The sequence below is a fragment of the Molothrus ater genome, chromosome 8 (assembly GCF_012460135.2).
Source record: "Molothrus ater isolate BHLD 08-10-18 breed brown headed cowbird chromosome 8, BPBGC_Mater_1.1, whole genome shotgun sequence".
In the NCBI taxonomy this organism is placed as follows: domain Eukaryota; kingdom Metazoa; phylum Chordata; class Aves; order Passeriformes; family Icteridae; genus Molothrus; species Molothrus ater.
Genome location: NC_050485.2, coordinates 30,626,080 through 30,642,646, shown reverse-complemented (window position 1 = coordinate 30,642,646; position 16,567 = coordinate 30,626,080). Strand labels below are relative to the sequence as shown.

The 16,567-nt window shown below is 40.1% G+C and overlaps 1 protein-coding gene across 1 annotated transcript in view; it reads right to left on the bottom strand.

Annotated features, from left to right (window-relative positions):
* Positions 1 to 16,567, bottom strand: part of INPP5F (inositol polyphosphate-5-phosphatase F) — a 38,671-nt gene that overhangs the window by 14,881 nt on the left and 7,223 nt on the right. The window contains 7 exon segments of the mRNA XM_036385439.2: positions 85 to 264; positions 829 to 1,027; positions 2,291 to 2,347; positions 2,706 to 2,873; positions 3,455 to 3,583; positions 4,293 to 4,429; positions 10,887 to 10,967. Coding sequence (XP_036241332.2) covers positions 85 to 264; positions 829 to 1,027; positions 2,291 to 2,347; positions 2,706 to 2,873; positions 3,455 to 3,583; positions 4,293 to 4,429; positions 10,887 to 10,967 — 951 coding nt within the window.

Here is a 16,567-nt window from a genome sequence, read left to right as displayed (position 1 = left end):
ATGCACCACACCCACATAAACATCTCTTCCAAAAGAGGAGTTCCAGGGGGCTCTGATTTTTAGGTTTTTCTCCCAAACACTTACTCTTGTCCAGCCGGGGCCGTGGGTTGTATCTGTATCCAACCTGGCTCCAGAAAACAGGCACAGAGCCTCGTGTTTGGATGTAGGAAAGGGTGTGATTGTGGACATGGATCAGTTGCTCTGTCTCAACATAATTTGCCACATTTCCATTTTTATCAACACCTCTCCGCTTATACCGCATTCCTGGGGGAATAATGAGAACGGTCAAGTCACATCAAAGTATTTGCCTTAAACATTAATAGTTTATGTTGCTGGTTTTGACAATGCCAACCCAAAACAAGAGTTCTAGCCCAAATCCATTCCCAATGGTAGAAGCCACTCCTATCCTAGTTTATTCCTCAAAAGTTATTTTGACTGTATGGATAAAGTTTATTTACTGATACACCGTGAGCAGCAGAATGTAAGCTGACAGGACAGGGCAGATTAATGCCACAAATACCTCTGGTCCATCTTAAAAGACACATTTCTTCCTGTTTTGTCACATTTAGCACCAAGTTTTATTCTAGTGCTCAGTATTTTCCATGAACCTAAAGGCCACTTTTACTGGCAGAGGCTCCACTTCTCACAGAGGTCCCACAAGCAGCCCAAGAGACCAGAGCTAACAAACACCTGAGTCTGAACAAGAAATACCATCTCACACATTAAATCCTGAGCAAAGATTGAACAGCTCAGCACTGTCCAATTTCACCAGCTGCATGCCCTGCAGTGCTCAGGATCACCCCAGCAGCCTGCAGTGTGTTTGCCCACCAGCTCTGTGCCGACTCCGGCGGGAGATGAGTGCCACCAGAAACGTGGGGTGGATGTCATCCACACAAGAGGACTCCTGAGGAGGAGTTTCAGGGCTGCTCTTATCATCATCAGAAGATTCACTGTAGTTTACTACGAGTTCTTCAATTTGCACAAATCCTTGAATGATGGGGATAATCCAGAAGTCCACTTCAGCATTCTGAAGGGTACAAAATACATTTACTTTCCTGTCGGTCCAACATTAGCTACAATTATTTCTGCCATTTCTCATGTTAATAAAGCAGTTGCTTCACATACTTTTCATGCTTTAATTTTTGCCATATCCTTATTTCTGTAAGAGATAGCAGCATTTTTCCCTCCATCAGTCACAGGGTTTTTAAATCAGAAGAAAGAAAGCAATTTTTTGACCTAGTTTCTGCTTTAAGGCAGTTTTAAAACCTCTGTGTGGACACATACTGTATCACATTTATACAGGAAGGTAGATGTTAGCCTGTTTTCTGCAACACATAAGAGTACAAACCTTCATATGGGCTAATTTAGTGCTCAAACCACCTGGTTCATGGCTCTGCACCTTAAAACATTGATTTCTTAAACAGAAATGAGATCCAAATTCCCCAATAACTCAGGTTATCCATTTATATCTGATAACATGGAAAACACAACTCATTAAACTCCTGCATTACATGTAACTTTTCACAGAGGACATAGGTTTACCCTGCTGTGACTCCATAACCATTTGTTTATGTATAATTATCCATGAAAGAGAAGCAGGGCATAAGGCAAGATGCCTGCTGTTACCCCTAAGGAAAATTAGACTTGGCCTAAACTGGCACACAGAAGTTAGCAACTTAGTCCTTGGTCTAAGAGGTTAATTTAAAATTATGGAAGGTCATTAATTGAAGAAAAAGTGGTGGCTTGCTGCTTCTTTATGTGCTCATTTGCCAGGAAAATGTTTTATTTACTCTGGACAGATGTTCAGAACACTTATTCTACACTGCTTTTACACTGATCAGCTACTGTGCTCCAAGAGACAAAACACTATCCTCCACTGTGGAGGACCAAAATCTTATCTCAGGGAAACTCTAGAATTCAGAGTTTATTTCTTTCCTGGCTCCTCCTCATTATCAAGTTCAGCTCTGTTCAGAGATAATCCATTTCACAGAAAAACACAACTCAACTTCACCTTCAGAAATCAGCACAAACACATCACACAAAGTTATTCTACATTGCTTTATTGAATTTCATGTTTTATTTCAGCTGAAGTTTCCTTCTTAGCAATGACCACAGGCTGGCTGGGGGCAGAAGGCAGTGCCAGCTGCTCAGCTACAGAAGGCACAGCCCTGATCCTGACCTGTCTGCCAAGCAGGTTTGTAACCAAACCCCCACGAGGCCTTAAGCAAACATCTCAACTAAAAACAGCTAAAGAATTGTTCTCATAATTCATCTTAGAAATACAACTCACATCAATGCTGATGAGATCTTCAATCATGTGCTTGTTCCAAAAGAATCTGTCATCCACCTGTTCAAAAGACAAAAGGGCAGTTTTTGCAGCACTACAAGTTATGTTTGGCAATGTCTATGGGAAGGACACCAGCGTCCATCAGTTTATTCACCACACCTGTACAGCCAAGCCAGAGCTTTAAATAAAACACTTCAGGTTCAGGTCATGCTGCTGCAGACTTTTGTTTCCTTGCACCTGGGCTGGTTACAGGACAAGGTTACAGGACAAGGTGTTCTGTAAAATGTGACCAGCCTGGCTTGGACCATGACCATTATTGGAAGCTCATCCCCCAGCTGAAGAAACAATACAACAAACACAAACAAACACAAATGCACAAACACAAATTGCACAAACACAAAGAAACCCAAGCACTCACTTTGCGCCACAGGGGCAGGTTGGTTTTCTCACAGGCGCTCTGCCTCTGCACAGAATTTGTCAGGTCATAGCTCAGGCTGTAGTAAAAGGAGTCTGAATCCATGAACATCTTGAACAACTCTTCCAATAATCTCTTCTCCAGTCTCTCTTTCTCTTTGCTTTCTCTAATCTGAAAGAAAATAATGGCTCTCATGTCTTTCTCTGTGAGTGAAAAAGACTCCAGTCATATTTTCCATTTCTAACCTTGGAGGACAAACAGTTTCCCAGTGATGAGCAGGACCTTAAAACTCGCAGCAAAGAAAAACACAAGAGACAGCAGCCTGAGAAACACAATTCAAATTTTACTAACTATTGTTTTGACTTCCTAATCCAAGCCATTATTGGTTTAAAGCAGTTAGATGAGATTGTTTGGTGCTCTGAGGAACCAGGCACCAAATTCTGTGTCCAATTCTCTATTATAAGAGCTATTTATGCAAAGAAATTTCTAGAAGTTTAGAACCTCACTAGAAGCTAATGCTAGTAAAAAAGAACTCTATTAGCAATTCTGCCAAAATTATGTAATTACAAAATGAAAAAAATTACAGAAGAGCCATAGCTAAGTAATCAAAAAAATTAAACTGGGCATCAAGACAGTAGCTCCACATTCTGCAATTTTTAAAGGTCTTTGTATTCCGTTTGATCATCTATCAAAACTTCTGAATTATAAACTCAATATTTTGGAACAAATAATGAAAGAGTAGAAAACTTTACCTTCTTTTTATTTGGAGCAGACACATTAGATTTAATTTGAGTAAGAGTCTTCAGCAGGAATTTTGAATCATCTGGGGACTGTGTTATCTTCTCTGGTTTGTTTATCCCAAAATGGTGCTTTTTACAAAGCTAAAATAATGACATTGAATTAAAGCCAACATTTAAATACTCTTTAGAAAGGTCCAAGAAAACAAAGTCTACAAAAGCAAGATTTTGATGTCCACAGACCTAGGGGAGACACTGAAATAGAGGGGGAATATGCAGGTTTCCATCTATAACCTAATTCTCCCTCTTCTATGAAAGGCATTTTCTCCTGTGATTGTGAGACTCTGCCTGAACTTGACATGACTTGAGTACCCAGACCCCCCCAACTTCCCACCCAAATTAAATTAGCACTACTCAGTTTTATTTTTATTTTTGTTCCTTTATCCATTCTCTTTTGGGGAAAAAAGTGCAACATTTTAAGTAAGAGTTTCCCTTCAACCTAAGTTATAGAATTAAGATTCCAAAATGGGATGAAAGCAAGAGAATCCATTAAAAAATATACTTGCTCCTGGTTCAGTAAATCTTTTTTCTTGTGTGGTACTTCCAATGATTTTTAGGAAATTTAGGTATTATTTTGTTGCAATTCCCCCCCCTCCCCCCGCCAAAAGAACTTGTGATTTCTGTTTAAAAAATACTTTTTATCAAAAAACATTTTAATTTAAATTAAAGTGTTTTAAAAAGCACAAAATATCCAAGTGTTTGCTTATATCAGGCAAAAGAAACAAGAGGCATTTGACTTTTATTTCACTGAAGCAGGAGGGGGACAGTCAGAGTTCCTTGAGGACGGCCATACCTCCAGTTCCAGATCCTGAGGTTCTGTCTCAGAAAGTGGAATCACTGCAATCTTGGTTATTTTGCACACCTCGTGATCTCCTGGAAGTTTGCCAATCAATGCTTTCTGACGAATTAAAAGCAGCCACCATGGTAAATCTGGGGAAAAAAGAGATCAGTAGATGCTTTTATTTGTTTTGTCAGGAATTTATTTTCATTAGTGTGCCAGAAACCATTTGACTAGAAGAACCCAGTGAATGATGATTTGTTATTGTTGTGTTTTGTTATTATGCATTGTAATGAAATTGAAAAAATACTTTAAAATATTTATTCAGTCTCTAATATAATAAGGAGATTAACTACTTCACAGACTTACATTAAAGTTACCCCTGCTTCACTTATAGCAATTAACCATCTCTAGGATGATGCACATTCCCACTGATGGCAGCTGGAAGTCAAAGAGCAAGTTAAGAATTTCCCTTTGTACCTCCTGTCACGTAGCAAACAAGACAGATGCAGGTAACACCTGACTGCAAGATTCATGAGTGCAGAAATCTGCTGAGCAAACATGGACTGCACCACATAAAGCAGTTTACACATGTTTAAAGGCTCATGACTGAGGAGCACAGAGTAGTAGAGAAATTAGTGAGATAAAAATTAATGAAGATATCAGTGACAAGTGCATTCCATGAACACATCCAGCCTCCAGCACTTGCAGCTATAGCACCCACACTTTAGTGAGACTGGGAAACACAGCAAACATTCCCACTGACTGCTGAGGAGTGCCTGGACACTCCCAGATTTCAATCCCTTGGCTAGAGCAGGAGTTGAGTGCTGGGCTTTCAGCAGCCAAAAGCAAAAGTTCTGTTAAGGGAGATGGAAAAGGCAGAGAAAGTCCTAGTGACAAACATAGACACTCACTACTTCTCCCAGCTGAGAAGCAGCCAACGGAGTTCAGCTGAAAAGGTGACATAAAGACATAAAAAGCCTGCTGTGATAGACTCAAATATGCTCCCACACTTGTGATGGCAGAATGTGTCATGTATTGTGCCTCTGAATACCATACACAGCCTTTGAAAAATCTATTTAGCAGCTCTATAGCAAATACAAACCCTGTTCTCCTTGCTCAGTAAATTCTAAACAGTATTTTATCCTCTGAATGCTTAGAAAAACACAGAAAACCCCAGCAGTTCCTTTTATCTAAAGAGCAGGAATAGTCACTGCCAAAAGCCAACTGTGTGCTGTGCCACTGCACTCCCCCCTTGGATTCTGCATTACTGCTTTAAAAAGAGATATGTTTTTTCTTGGGTATTGAGAAGCCTTTTAAAATTTCGTAACTACAGACAGGTTGTGAGAGCCTGAGGGTGCCTCCCAAAAAGGCAGGAGGGGAAGGGGAATGAAGACAGGCACCACTTCTTAATTATGTATGGTCCTGTAAAGGGAGCCCTGCGCTGCTCCTGAACCCTGCAGCAGAATCCAGATCTCTGCAGGATCAGACACCTCCAGTCAGGAGGGAGCTCAGGGGGTCACCCTGATGGAGGAGCAGGGACAGGAACAATCCAAGCTGTCACAGAAGCACAATCCCCTAAAACTGCCAAAGGACACCAGACCAGGAGAGGAGAGGGACAGAAAATGCCACTCAGTGACCCCCAGGGCCCAGCAGCTGCTGGAGCAGCTCCTCTGTGCACTTGTAGGAACACGCCTTGGAGAACTCCTGCCTTTGCCCCAGCAGCTATGGGCAAAGGGAAGCTGAGGAAAATGACAGATTTTATGTAACAGCAAGAAGACCAATGAACAGGTTCAAAAAATCCTTTTGCAAAGGAAAAATTGAAATGCTGCCAAACCCACCAGCAGCACATAAAGATGCCTATCAGTTCATCTGAAAAATCTACCCTTTCTATGCTGATTTCCAGTAGGAAAAACCAGCAGTGTCTGAAAGCCAGGGCAATGCAAGCTTTCACAAGGCATCCAGGCAGGTACTCCTGCTGGGCAGCCCTGTAATCTCATCTATTCCCACCTGCAGAGGTGGGAAAACAAAATATTGGCCATACGATTTACTCCTAGGAGCTCACCAGTGCATGTCAACAAACAAAACAGATATTCTTCTAACAAAGGCAACCATCAGAGCTCCAGTGAATTAATCAGTAGGGTTCAACTGGAGATTAGTGTAAGGTAAAGACATTTCTGAGCAGGTAAACCACAGTAAAAAACTGGAAAAGGAAAAATCTCTGCCCAATCTTCCCCCTACCTATATTAACAAATCCTGTTAGCTGTAAACAAGAACTTAAGAGCTTTATACAGACAAGTGAGTTGAGTATCCTTCTGTCATTTTTAAAAAGGCACTGAAATGTCATCTTGGTGTACACTGCAAAACTCTTTGTATTATAGCCAGAGCCACAGAACATTGAAAGAAAACAGGAATTCCCCAGCAGATCAAAAGCAAACAGTCAGGAAGTAATTATGCAGATAAAGTATGCCCTGAAGTAAAAGCTTCAACAATAGCCATAAAAGCAGCACATTATAATAATCAGCAGTACCTAAATAACTGAATCCCTAAATATAGAGAATGTGCTTCTGCAGTCAGGAGGAAAAAAGCAGTTCCACAGATTAGAGACTGCCTGCTCAATGTGTGAGGTATGGTGTGCACTGCAGAACAGGACAGCTGCATGCCACCCCAGAAAAGTGCACTTTTCAAGTCATCTCTCAGGATATAATGATCATTCTCAGTGTTTTATGAACTAAGGCAGAGCAGATGGTGACAACTAGTTTGAAGTATTGCATCCAAAGGAAGCTATTACCTCTCATTCCTCACTAAAATGGAAATTTACTCCTCTGTTGTTTCAACACTGTCAGCACAACACTGCTGTTTTTCTCTAACACTTCTCTAACAATCTAGCATTTACTTTCCCCCAAATGCTCCTGCAGTAACTTTTCATAAACTGCACATGAGTTTATTACAAATGCTGCTTTCTGCAAGGATTTTGATTTTAGCCAAGAAATTCTACACCACCAATTTCATACTTTTTGTTACTTGAACAACTTCAAAATTGGCTGTATGCAAAAAGAATGCTTTGGGTTGTTGACTGTATGAAATTCAGTGAGGAGATTTCAGAACAGCCTGTAGTTTCTATCAAGATTCAGAGGCATGCAAACAAAAAAAAAGCTGGGGATAAGGAAGGAAGAACTCCCTGTTTACAGAGTCTGTGGACTCTTGCCAGCAGCATTTAACCTGGGTCTTAATTAACCAGCACTGGAACATTCCAAATGAATCCAAGCACAGATGCTGCACTGCACAGGGGTATGCTTTGACCAAGAAACACAAGAACCTGTGGGAGAAATGATTGTGTTATTTGGTAATTGCTGGAACTGGTCAGGAAATCCAGCTTTGGTTATAGTCAGATATACTGGAAAACAAAATTAAATTCTATAAAGGAGATCCTTAATGCAAGAGATGTGTTTGCCTTTATATGGAAAGATTATGAAAAGACAATTTTAACTGTGCATCTTACCAAGAAAATGTGCAATAATCTGTTGCAGTAACATCTCCACAATACATCCTAAAACCCTTTTCCTTTTATTCCCATTGATACTCTGCATTTTCTTACAAGTTCTTTTGGGATGGGCCATATTATGGTAAGCAATGATATTCTTATATTCAACCAACGTTTTATTGTTTGGGGTTGAGTTCCCCACACACACAAAAAAATAAAGTATCTGAATGTTTAAGAAAATTCACTTTGGGGAAGAACAAAATATGGCTTTAAATAGATTTGAATCTCAAATCTAAGTGTACAATTATGTTCAGAGGTACAACTGGCCCCCTCATGTCAAAAATTCTTTGGAGAATTAAAAAATAAACCATGTAATATTGACTAGCTGGTTTCTATGAGACAGTTTCCCTGTCACAGCAGCTTTCCTACAAATTCTCCTGTATGAGGCAAGCAACAAAACCAGCAAGATTAAGAGTAAATTAAAACCCATCCCTAGTTACAGCTTATTGGCAAGGGTATTCCAATGCTAAATTACAGACAGCCCATGACTGATTACAGGGACATTTCAAGGTCATCTTAGACAATTCCAGCATTCCTGCAATAAACAAATCCTTCAAGAACACATGAGGATCTATGTCCAAGACATTCAAGTGCATACAGGCTTTGCCACAGCTCTAGAGTGCACTGGTAGCAACTCCAACACTTAAAAAGGCATTTGAAGTTCTTAGTCTTTTTTCGTGTTCCAAGGATTTTTAAAACCTCTTTTCAACAACAGTGATAACAAGGCTCTGAACAGGACAAGGCCAAATTCACCAAATGAGCTTCAAACTAATTTTTCTGATCCTGATAACCTGGGGGCAGGGGAGCAGAAATCAGAGCAGCAAGTCCTCCTGTTGCAGGTCAGGCATTTCACCCAGCTCCTGCAGCACAGTTCTCCTGCTGAGCCTGGACAGAACCATCCAGCCATGTTAAATATTTATACAACTTCTGCTGATAAAGTTTCCAGGTGACAAAGATTGATACAAGAATAAGTAATGAAGACAGGTTACTGTTACAGACTGCTAGATGATTCAGCCTGAGGATAACATCAAGCTACATTGAATATGACCAAGCTCATTGAAAATAGCAGGTTTGAGGAGAGCTGTGTGAGACACCTCAGTCAGTCCCTCTCCTTGTCACTGCAGCCTGATGGATGACACTCATCAGGAAATGGCAGCAAATTCCAAGGCATCTCAAAAGAAAAGTAGGGATAAATAGCTGGAGGCTGTCTTTCTTCAGCCATTTAATAGTAGAAAACAAGACACCATTTATAGGAGAGTTGCATCACTAAATACCAGAATATCTGCAACAAAAAGGATGAACAGTTTGTGATGGTGGCAGCTGACCAAGGCAGAGACAAAAGGAAACACTTCCACTGACCTAAGCAGCAGCTGAGTGGAATACCTGGATGAACTTAATTGATTCAGGAGCTCTATAGGACACATGGAAAGAAGAGATATCAGGCTTATTACCTGATAATCTTAATTTACCTGACAACAGCAAGATGACACCTGTTGAAGTATCACACTCTGGGGAAAGTTTCAACTCAGATTTCATAAGCAGAGGAAGCAGCTCACAATAACAACACATGCAAAGATCATCAGTTCCCACAACACACTAAAAAAACCTTCCAGAAAGCATTTCAAGTGTCCCTTTTCAAAGGCTTTTATAAGTAGATTCCCTAGAGAGAAGGGGGGAAGGCTTTTGTGTACCCAAGGGCCTGGTTTTAAAACACCACACTCCACACAAACACAAAGACAAAAACATGTGTCAAAACCAATCACTGAGCACTTTCCCACAGCAGAAAAAGGGCATTACTGGAGTTTAGCCATCATTCATCATGGACAGCACATCCTGACCAGCACAGACAACCTGGATGAAGAGAACAGAAAGTGAGATGGCAGAGTCTGAACCACTTCAGAGCACCAGATCTGAAAAAGGGTGGCTGAACAAATCTGGAGAATGAGCACAGACAGAAATATCAGGTGAACTCAAAGAAGATGAAGTGATGTGACTAGAAAGAGGACATGACCATAAACTTCATGGAGAGGTGGGCTCTGAACTATCAATCCCAGAAACAGGACCAGGGGTCACAGTACCTGTGGAGCCACAATAATTCCTAGGATTTGTCTGCCCTACACTCAAGCCAGGGTGTCCCAGTCCCTGCTCTCCATCCCATTATTGCCACCCTGAGCAATCTGTTCCTATTCAAGGCCCCACAAACATCTGATCCATTTCAGCACTTAATCCATCCTGCCCTCCTGGAACACACTTGAAACTTTACCTGTATTGATCATATTGCCAGGCACTACTTTAAATGCAGGGTGTAGGCACTCACAAAAACAATGGCACAGAGCAAGGGATGCTGACCACCTTTCCTACCTGCCAGAACTCTACTGGCAGAGCTATCTTGCTGGACAAAGCTGGTATATATCAAAATAAATACTTATTATGGCTACAGGAATTTGCAGCTGATAAAGCAAAAGGAGTAGTGAGTTTATTTTACAGGAAAACATTACTACTATCAGTTAGAGACAAGCTTATCATTAAAATAACAATGAATTCTACACCTGCTTGAGTTTTATAGCTCTGTCATTTAACTGCAAACAAGTTTAAGTGTTCCTCTTGCTTTCAAAAATTCCTCTACCAAGGCAACAATTATTCTTCAGGTTTTCATACAGCATTGAGAATTCAGGCTTATACTTTTGTAAAAGCTTCCTTTATTAGTTTTTGCACTGTACCACAGGAGAACAACAGGAATCTCCTTGAAAGGATTATTACAAAAGATTTAAGAATTTTATAAATCTCACATGGAAATTTAGATAGAATTTCAAACACAAGTTTCTAGTATTTGTGAATGCAGGTCTCTGTTTTTACAAGACAATGCCAAACCACAATTCATTCACTGGAGAGCAGAGTGAATTTACATGTGCAGCTATAACAGAACCACCCTGACAAGTCCATTTGGGGAGTGCTCCCCACAGCAAAGAACACTACACTGCTCCATTGGAGCTATGCAGTACAATTTGTAATATCACAGAGTTTCAGCAGTAAACAAATAAAAACCCCATCAGATGAGAACATACCTGTATGAAGCTGGACTTTCCCAATGACTCCCTCTACCAGGCCCAGACAAATGGGATTCCAAGCCAGAAGAAGATCAGTGGCTGCAAAGAAAGAACAAAGCTCCTGTTTTTAAACAGTAAACCAAAAAGGACAATTAAATTGAACAGTCACCCTTCTCCACTTTCCCCACTTTAGAGGGTGGAAAATGTAAAATAATTCCAGCAATAATAAGATGATGTACATGTCCATTTTTGCTTGCTATGAAAAAGTGACTAAGTTTTCAACATAAAGCCCTACCACAGATATTTTCCACATTTTTGAGGGGGGAAAGTAGCTTTAGGCAGCAGTGATTAAATTTAATGGAGGCTTAATTGTTCTCATATCCACTAGAATTTTTAACGTAAGCAAAATTTTACTGGCTGTAGTGAAACTGAATAGAGGTCACTGAGTTACCAAGCACAGCCTCAAAACCCAGCAGATGTTGACTTTCATCCCCAGCTCCCTCCCATTTGTATCCAATTACTATGACTTTCACATCCTCTTTCTATAAACACACACACACAGCCACTTCCCCTTCTGTTCAAGCACTCTCCACAAGCACATGGAATATCAGAGCACACAAAGTTAAGGTTTAGGTTTCTAGTTCTCCAACTCTTAACAAATTCCAAAGAACCACATAGGAAGTAGAAGAGAAAGCAGGAAGAAAATGAGTTTCTAACTGTGCTGCAGTACCTGTTCAAGGATTTGAGAGTGGGGGGAAAAGGAAATTCCTAATTCAAATCTTTAAAGTGAAAACAAATACTTCAAAGCAAGTATCTGTGTAGGAGAGAAAAATCTCAAAGGAGAAGAAGCTTTTCTATACCGTGAAGGACAAGCTTCTTATTATTTACTAAAACACACTAGTTCCAAGGTAAAAGAGCTTCTCCAGTTGTAACATCCAGACTGAATGTCGTAGCTATTGGTGTAAGTAGATGAATATTTGAAAGAACAAACTCACAAAAGAGTACAAATTATCTACATAAACACTTTATCTAAAATACCTCCGTTTCTTCTTGTAAATCTGAGATCTGCAGGTGACAACTGACAGTAGGATTTTTTTTACACAGTTGTTTTAGAACACTGAATCATCCTTGAAAGATTTGTAATTGAGGCCTTGATATTCCAAGAACACACATTGTTTTCCCAGCTTCCAGCATAACATTTAATAGTACAAGATTCAGCTAATTTCCTCATTAAATACAAGCATTTCCATGAGCTACAGTAGAAATGGTTGCAGTCAGGGTAGATCTGGAATGAACTCATTAAATGGGATGGACACAGACAAGCAAGAACTAAAAGCCCACAGCAGCAGAATTTAAAGCCATGTTTGCAGCAGCATGCAGGGCTGCAATTAATGTGTGTAACCACACTGGACCAAATTCCTGTTTCTTCCTTTCTCTGGAGACTTTAGCTGCACAGAACCTCGTGTGAATCATGGCAGAATAAAATCAGCTCCCTGGGGAGACTAACACAGCTGAGCATCAGGAAGTCAGTGACAGTGGGTGTGACAGGTTTGGTGTGCCCTCAGTCCCTGCTGAAGCACCTGAACACATCTTGTATCCTCCTGGCAGATTTGTGCTCATACAGAACGAGCCCTAGAACAGCCTGAGCTCAGTTTCACTCCAAATAACACTCAGGAGAATCTCTGTGCTGAGTGGGAAATCTGCACTGGCAGCAAAGAGGAATGCAGGCAGCCTTCCTCACTCCCAAACCTTCCCCCTTCCTTCCCAGTTCTGTCTAAACCCTTGGACTCTTCTACAGCTGCACTGCCCCACACTTCATCTACTCATTGCTCTCTTTGTAATTAGCCTTAAATTCATATTTCCACCTGCCAGTGGTATCAAGCAGCAAACAAAGCCAGACACAGGAGGAATTTAAAGAACCAAATCAGGGAAGGTTTGCCATGACCACCATAAGCTTGGTAATCTACAATACATTCTATGTCTTTCTAAAACTCTGATTTCCTGCTGTGATAAAGTATTATTAGCAAAAAAACCTCACTTGCTATCCAGAGCCTTCCTCTAGGAGTTTACAAGAGATAAAAAAAATGAGGAAACAAGATTTTTGTTTTAACTAGAGGAATAAAGAAAGAAAATTTTAGACCTGCTATAAGAAAATAGAACACAAGAAAAAGGACATAAGAAAATAGAACATCTTACACAGATATTTTATTCCTCTTGTGGGTTCCTCTGACAGAGGCAGCACCAAAAAATCCAAGCCTTCTACAGGAATCCTCCTACCCCAGCAGCAGAGACACAATGAGAAATGGCTCTAAACTTTAAGTACAGACAAATTTTGGAAAAGATGAGAATGCATTTGGAATCAAACATTCCACTGTGGAATGCAAATATTCCACTTTCAGAGTTTAAAGGCAGCAAATACAGACCCACCAGCTGGGCAGCACTGGCTCTCAGGTCAGGGTGATTATCAAGCTGCTCATGGTAAAGGCTGACTGCTTTAAGAAAACTTTCCTTGGGGAAGGCAGGGCATAGAGGAAAAAAAGACTCATTTAGCAATATATAAGGAGCTTACCATGTTTTTCTCAGTGTCCAAGAAAACCTAGATGCAAAGAAGCCTTACAGGAGAAATGCTTGCAGGCTATGAAAAAAACACCACTTGTGGACTCACAGACTTCCTTTTGGTGACAGCACCACAAAATTTGGTTTTCTTACACTATTTCTAGATAATATTTTATAGGAAAGTATGTGTGACAGCACAGAAGCAAGGCAGTTGTTTGGTTTTTTGGTTTTTTTTTAACTAAATAAAGCAAATCTGATTCCAACCTGATTAGAACTTTATTATTAGTTAGAATTCAGTTTCCTGTGTGACAATCCTATCTCAGCTCAGAGCCAACACCCAACCATGCTGAATAAATATCACTACAGAAAACACCAGTATGAACCTCTAGCTCCTGATGAGTGCACTCTGGAAATAAGAGATGGATGAGCCAAACAAAATAAAGGTTTAAATATAATTTTCCCACTCATGCCCAAAGATGGGCTTTCATGCTGAGTGCACTCCTATCCACTCTGTATAGGAAAAAGATGCCTCCAACTTTTGTCTAACACTAAAATTGATCAAGACTGTTTCCTTGAAGCCATTTGGGAAAACTGGCAGCAGCAATCTCCAGTCACTGTCTTGTATCTTTGAAAATTATAACCACTCTATATTTAAAATCATTACATAAGCAAAGATTCAGAGATCCAAAAATGTTAACTGGAAGCCTGCAGGATATAAGTATTGAACTGTATTATATTTTACAGAATTTAAGAGGCAACCTAAGATGGTAGACAGTGATACAGGCTACAGAAGGTACCCACATCCTTTTAAAGTCGTAAAAATAACCATACAAAATAAAACTGAAAATGTTCAGTTCAAAGTTTTCAGACAGTATACATGAAACCTGGCCACATTTGACTGCTGAACGCTGAAAGAACTCATGACAAGTTTGATTCTTGTTTTCTTTTTTAAAGAAATGCCTATCAGTAAGAATTAACCACCACAAGGCTCTGTCAAAGGAAACTGAACTTTCCTTACAGACAAAACAGACAATGTTTTGAGATATAATGTGAAATACAACTTATCAATAGTCACTCTTGTTTCCCCACACAAACTTAACTTCCTATAAATGTCATACAGTCCTCCTTTAAACCTCACAGAGCCAGGAACAAAGACTTATCAACTTTAAACTGCAACACAGGGATGTTGAAACAGACTCCTTACAGTACTGTGCTGATGATAAAAGAGCAGTGCCAAAACAGTCACTGTCAATGAAGCAGAAAGTCCAGAAAGAATCACTGTGAGCAGTGAGATGAGTCCCAGGGAAGATCTTCCCTGACTTGAAGAATTCTCTGCTGCCCTCAATGTGTTTAAATTGGAGAGAACTGCCAGTGTTTGACAGCTCTTAACACTGATGGATACACTTGCTCACCAAGCTTCCATCCTGAAGAACAAAATTGCTCATTCTTTCTTTCCCTCATCCTACTAAATAAATTCAAGCTACTGAAACAAACGTTGGGGTTTTTTGCTGATTCCTGTCAGAGATAAATGACCACTGCAATGCATTTACCATTCACAGTGATTGTATCAGCATTCAGCTGCAGCACAACAGAAGTTCTGTCACAAATTCATAACAAAACCAGCTTTGATGTGATTGACTTCCACCACCACCACCACCCTCAGAGCTCACCAGCAGCACACAGAGCCTTGCACCACCAGATAAAGTCTCTTTCATTCTTTGTGTTTACACACACATAACCCTGATAAAGGTGATACAAAAGCAACTTGGAAGAGCATCAAAACCCAAAACTGCTTTCTGGCTCCTTCTGCAGTCTACCACCAGCTGAGCTGATCCAAGGTCAGGCACAAACTCTGATTAGAAAACAAACCACTGCTTTGGGATAAACCACTTGCTCAACACAGAATGGCTGGAGGCAAGGCTGGCAGCTTCCTCAGGAGAAGGCAGGAAGAAAAGATGATTTAATTTGTTATCATTTGAATCTAGCCCATAGTGCCTGGTTCAAGCCATGGAGCAGCTGTAATTATTTTTTCCGACCCTGCTGTAGTTCAGAGGGCACACACACCTCTCATGTCCCTTGCTGTTGGCATTTGGGAGTGAAGCTCAGCTAGGAAGTGTTTCCTGACAGTGTGTTCAATACAGAACATGCACATCCTCCCTGGATTTCCTTCAGGTTGCACCTAAGTGAATGAGCATGGACATTCATGTGGCAGTTCTCAAAAAGTCTTCCTGGGGTCTGACAGAGCACTGACTCTCCATCATTTTCATCATTCAACACAAGCCATGGATATTTATATAGAAAAAATAAAAGCAAAATGACTCACTATGTACAGCCAAAATAAATCATGCAGCTCTGCTAATGTAAATTTTAACACCAGAAGTGTTAATTTTCAGGAAGAAGCTTCAATATCTTAAAATAGATTTAAGGGTGGGGTTTTTTTTTCCCTTTAAATTGTGTCTGATTTAGATCAAAAACAACAGCAAGGCTTTATTATTAGCATTATTTGACCTTTATGATCTCCTGTGGCTTCTCAAAAGAAAGTCTGCTTTCAAGTTCCAGTTCATCTTTGAATAGTGTTCTGGAATTTTAGCCAGGATTAAGAGATTACAAATTAACTGGGAAGACTTAAGAATATAAAGTTGAACTTCTTTCTCTTGGAGGAAATAAAGTACTACTTATACAAATAAAACTTAGGCTAATTGAGTTTTCTTTTCAACACAGACTTCTAAAACTGTCTTTAAGCTACTTGCAGAAAGATGAAGCATTAAGACATTGAGTATTACAAGCTCTTAATTGTCATGAAGTGTTAACTTTATTTACTGGCATGTTCTCCTCCAAACTTTAAACAAGTTATCCCTTGAGTTAATCACCTGCTTTTCTGGGACACTTCCCTTCAATATCTCAGCATTAAAAAAGATGACCACAAACAGGTCAAGTACAATTTAGTGACAGATTTAAAGCAGTGGGGACGGCAGCACGCAATAATAGACATTTATAGTGCTGCTGCCAAAGCAGGAAAAAGCAACTAACAAAAATGAATCCCTACTGCTCATCTTGATAAAGAAATACTTCTTTGTATTCTGGTGCAGCCAGAAAATCCCTTGAGTCACCAGGCATTGCTTGGGAAACTGGAAAACATACGG